Here is a 4,276-nt window from a genome sequence, read left to right as displayed (position 1 = left end):
AGTTTTTATATTTACTTGCTGTGTTGTATTTACTTCGCCACCATTGCCTTTTTATATTTTTATTTATTTATAACATTATTTGTTTGCCTTCACCTCCCTTATCTCACCTCACTTGCTCACATTGTATATAGACTTATTTTTTTTCACTGTATTATTGACTATATGTTTGTTTTACTCCATGTGTAACTATGTGTTGTTGTATGTGTCGAACTGCTTTGCTTTATCTTGGCCAGGTCGCAATTGTAAATGAGAACCTGTTCTCAATTTGCCTACCTGGTTAAATAAAGGTTAAATTTAAAAAAAATAAAAATAAAGAGTGTTAATGTAGACATCCTCCTCCTGGGAGAGCTATAGGAGGACGGGCTCATTGTAATAGCTGGAATGTAGCCAATGGAACGGAGTCAAACACGTTGTTTCATGTGTTTTGATCTGTTAGGTACCATTCAATTTATTCCCAAATCCACCCATTACAATGAGCCGTCCTCCTATAGCTCTCTCCACCAGCTCCCTCTGGTGAAATGGTTCTATACATTCTATGGTCCAGATGTTCTTCCTTAGTAAGGTACAGTCGTTCCCTTAGTTTGGGTACAGTCGTTCCTTAGTATAGGTACAGTCGTTCCCTTAGTATAGGTCAGTCGTTCCTTAGATATAGGGTACATGTCGTTCCTTAGTATAGGGTACAGTCGTTCCTTAGTATAGGGTACAGTCGTTCCTTAGTATTAGGGTACAGTCGTTCCTTAGGTATAGTGGTCGTCGTTCCCTTAGTATAGGGTACAGTCGTTCTTAGTATGGGTACAGTCGTTCCCTTAGTACTAGGGTACAGTCGTTTCCTTAGTAATAGGGTACAGTCGTTTTCCTTAGTATAGGGTACAGTTCGTTCCCTTAGTATAGTGTACAGTCTGTTTCCCTTAGTATGGGTACAGTCGTTTCCTTAGTATAGGGTACAGCGTTCCCTTAGTATGCGGTACAGTCGTTCCCTTATGTATTAGGTACAGTCGTTCCCTTAGTATAGGCGCGTACAGTCGTTCCCTAGTATGGTACGTCGTTCCACTTAGTATATAAGGGTGTACAGTCGTTCCCTTAGTATAGGGTACAGTCGTTCCCTTAGTATAGGGTACAGTCCGTTCCTTTAGTATAGGGTTGCGTTCCTTAGTATAGGCGTCGTCGTTCCCTTAGTATAGGGTACAGTCGTTTCCTTAGTATAGGGTCGTCGTTCCCTTAGGTATAGGCGTACAGTCGTTCCCTTAGTATAGGGTACACCAGTCGTCCCCTTTAGTATAGGGTACAGTCTGTTCCCTTAGTATAGGGTACAGTTCCCTTAGGTACGGTCGTTTCCTTAGTATGGGTACAGTCGTTCATCTCTCTCTTGTGTGTGTGTGTGTGCGTGTGTGTGGCGTGTTGCAGGATGCTGTCCCACTGTAAGCTGGTGCAGCTGTATGGTGTGTGTACTCAGCATTCTCCCATGTGTCTGGTGTTTGAGTTGATGGAGCAGGGCTGCCTGTCAGACTACCTCCGAGCCAGGAGGGGGCGTATGTCCCAGGACACCCTACTGGGGATGTGTCTGGACGTCAGTGAAGGGATGGCATACCTGGAGAGCAACAACTTCATCCACAGAGACCTGGTAACCCACCCAAAGACCTGAACATATGTGTTGATGAGCGTGTACATGCGTACGTGCTTGCGTGCGTGAGCTTGTTTAGTCACAATTTATTTTAAGTGCATTTCACAAATCTCAACACACTTTACAGAGAAAATGTAAATGAATTTATAGAAAGAAAACACAGAACAGCTTGGAAATGGTTGTTTTACCTCACTGGCTGAAACATCAAGGAACTGTAAGACATCTCTGCTTGGTTAAGGCCTAGATGTATTTTCAGTGATAATGGAGTGTATAGTATAGAAGATGGACAAACTATTGCAGATCATAAGTGTGTGTTCTGAACCCAACCCTCACAGGCAGCCAGAAACTGTCTGGTCTCCTGCAACAACGTGGTGAAGGTGTCTGATTTTGGAATGACCAGGTGAGTTTGTGACAGACTGGTTGATGCCTATTGATAAAGGCCAGAATATATGGTGATTCAGGGTGAAGACTTGAACCAGTGACCCACCCTGACAGGGAAACTACCACCGGTGTGTTAAAGGGTCAGACTTCTCTACAGGGGGCACTGTGTATCTGTCCATGGAAGCTGCAGAGACTCACACAGATAACCGTGTGTCCTTTCCTCCCCTGTCCTGTCGTACCAGGTTTGTTCTAGATGACCAGTACACCAGCTCTCAGGGCTCTAAGTTCCCCATCAAGTGGTCTTCTCCTGAGGTCATCAAGTACTGCAAGTTCAGCAGCAAGTCTGACATCTGGTCCTTTGGTAGATTTATTCATCCTCTCTGAGACTGTTGTGCATGGTCAGACACTGAGCTTCTTCAAACTTAGAAAATGTATACTAGAGGTATGATGAAAGAATGTTAAATCCTCTCCTTTCCTCCTCCTCCTCTCCTCCCCTCCTCACCTCTCCTCCAGGTGTGTGTATGTGGGAGGTGTATACTGAGGGGCGTCTGCCCTATGAGAACCGGTCTAACGGTGAGGTGGTGGAGGCCCTGAATGCAGGTCTGAGGCTGCTGAAACCCAGACAGGCCCCAGAGGCTGTGCACCTCCTCATGGAGTGGTGCTGGAAGGAGGTGGGTGGGAAGGACCTACCTGGTTCACACCTGTAGCTTACTGACTCATCTGTACTGATAGTGTAGTGTGGGTGGGTGTAGTGTGGGTGGGTAAGGTGTGTGGGTGGGTTTAGTATGGGTTTGTGTGTGTGGATGGGTAGGGTGGGTAGGTTTCCCAAACTCGGTCCTCGGGACCCCAAATTTCATTTTTTGCCCTAACAATACACAGCTGATTCAAATAATCAAAGCTTGATGATGAGTTGATTATTTGAATCCATGCTAGTGTAAAAAACAAATTATGCACCCCTTGGGGTTTGGGAAATGCTGCAGTAGACAGACTCACCTGTACCTTAGTGATTCAGCTTGGTAGGTTGGTTCACCTGTACCTTATTGAATTCCAGTTTGGTAGGTTGGTTCACCTGTACCTTAGTGATTCAGGTTGGTAGGTTGGTACACCTGGACCTAGGAATCAGTTTGGTAGGTTGGTTCACCTGTACCTTAGTGATTCAGTTTGGTAGGTTGGTTCACCTTTCCTTAGCTGATCAGCTTGGTAGGTGTTCACATGCCCTTAGTGATTCCGTTTGGTAGGTTGGTTCACCTGTACCTTACGTGATTCAGCTTGGTAGGTTGGTTCACCTGTACCTTACTGATTTCAGACTTAGGTAGGTTTGGTTCACCTGTAACTTACTGATTCAGCTTGGTTAGGTTGGTTCACCTGTACTTAGGATTCAGTTTGGTAGGTGTTCATCTGTATCTTACTGATTCAGTTTGGTAGGTTGATTCACCTGTACCTTAGTGATTCAGTTTGGTAGGTTGGTTCACCTGTACCTTCGTGATTCAGTTTGGTAGGTTGGTTCACCTGTGATCTTAGTGATTCAGCTTGGTAGGTTGGTTCACCTGTGATCTTAGTGTAGCTTGTGTTTTAAGCATAATGTCTTGTGATTCCTCTCTTCCTGTGTAGAAACCAGAGGACCGACCATCCTTTGCTCTCCTGCTGCACGAGCTGGCCTCTCTGTCAGACCTCTGAGCCTGAATGGACAAGCTATTCAACCAAACCTAGTCTGCTAACTAGCTATCCGGGGTAAATCATGGAAGAATCATTTGCTCAATAAAACTGAAGATACTACACAAAAATGACTTAGCTAGCTGTATTTATGTTATTTATTCATTTCCTTCTAGTTTCTATTTCTTACTTTTTTTTATAGCAACCATATTTTTTATAAAATGAAGAAGTCTACTTCTCTCGTGTCTTGATTTCTTGTTTCTGTCTATTGTGTTTATTCATTGTTTCATAAGCGTACTGTTGTTTGATTTCCCTGTCTGTTGTTCCAAGTCTGACTGTCCATAACAACCCATTTACTCACATGATGTCATAATGTAGGCTATTCCCATCACCCTTCTACATACTTCCTTACGCACTAGGATCTCTGTATAGCAGGCTCCTGCCGTCCTAAAACTAAATAACCACAATGCATAATACTCATAATAGTTCACTTGTCAATACAGTAATTGTAGGTGGTTTAAATGTATCTAGGCTTCTCAGGCAGATGTGCACACACACACACACACGCACACGCACACACACACACACACACACACACACACACACACACACACACACACA

General features: G+C 44.1%; 1 protein-coding gene across 1 annotated transcript in view; it reads left to right on the top strand.

Moving 5' to 3' along the window:
- The window catches only part of LOC112072854 (tyrosine-protein kinase ITK/TSK-like), a 25,919-nt gene extending 22,030 nt beyond the window's left edge, over nt 1-3,889 (top strand). The window contains 5 exon segments of the mRNA XM_070439951.1: nt 1,405-1,621; nt 1,957-2,021; nt 2,245-2,363; nt 2,516-2,673; nt 3,614-3,889. Coding sequence (XP_070296052.1) covers nt 1,405-1,621; nt 1,957-2,021; nt 2,245-2,363; nt 2,516-2,673; nt 3,614-3,679 — 625 coding nt within the window. The 3' untranslated portion in view covers nt 3,680-3,889.
- Nucleotides 3,890-4,276: the final 387 nt, after the last annotated feature.

This window comes from Salvelinus sp. IW2-2015, unplaced genomic scaffold, assembly GCF_002910315.2.
Source record: "Salvelinus sp. IW2-2015 unplaced genomic scaffold, ASM291031v2 Un_scaffold2063, whole genome shotgun sequence".
Classification (NCBI taxonomy): Eukaryota; Metazoa; Chordata; class Actinopteri; order Salmoniformes; family Salmonidae; genus Salvelinus; species Salvelinus sp. IW2-2015.
This window is presented reverse-complemented; position numbering and strand designations above follow the sequence as displayed.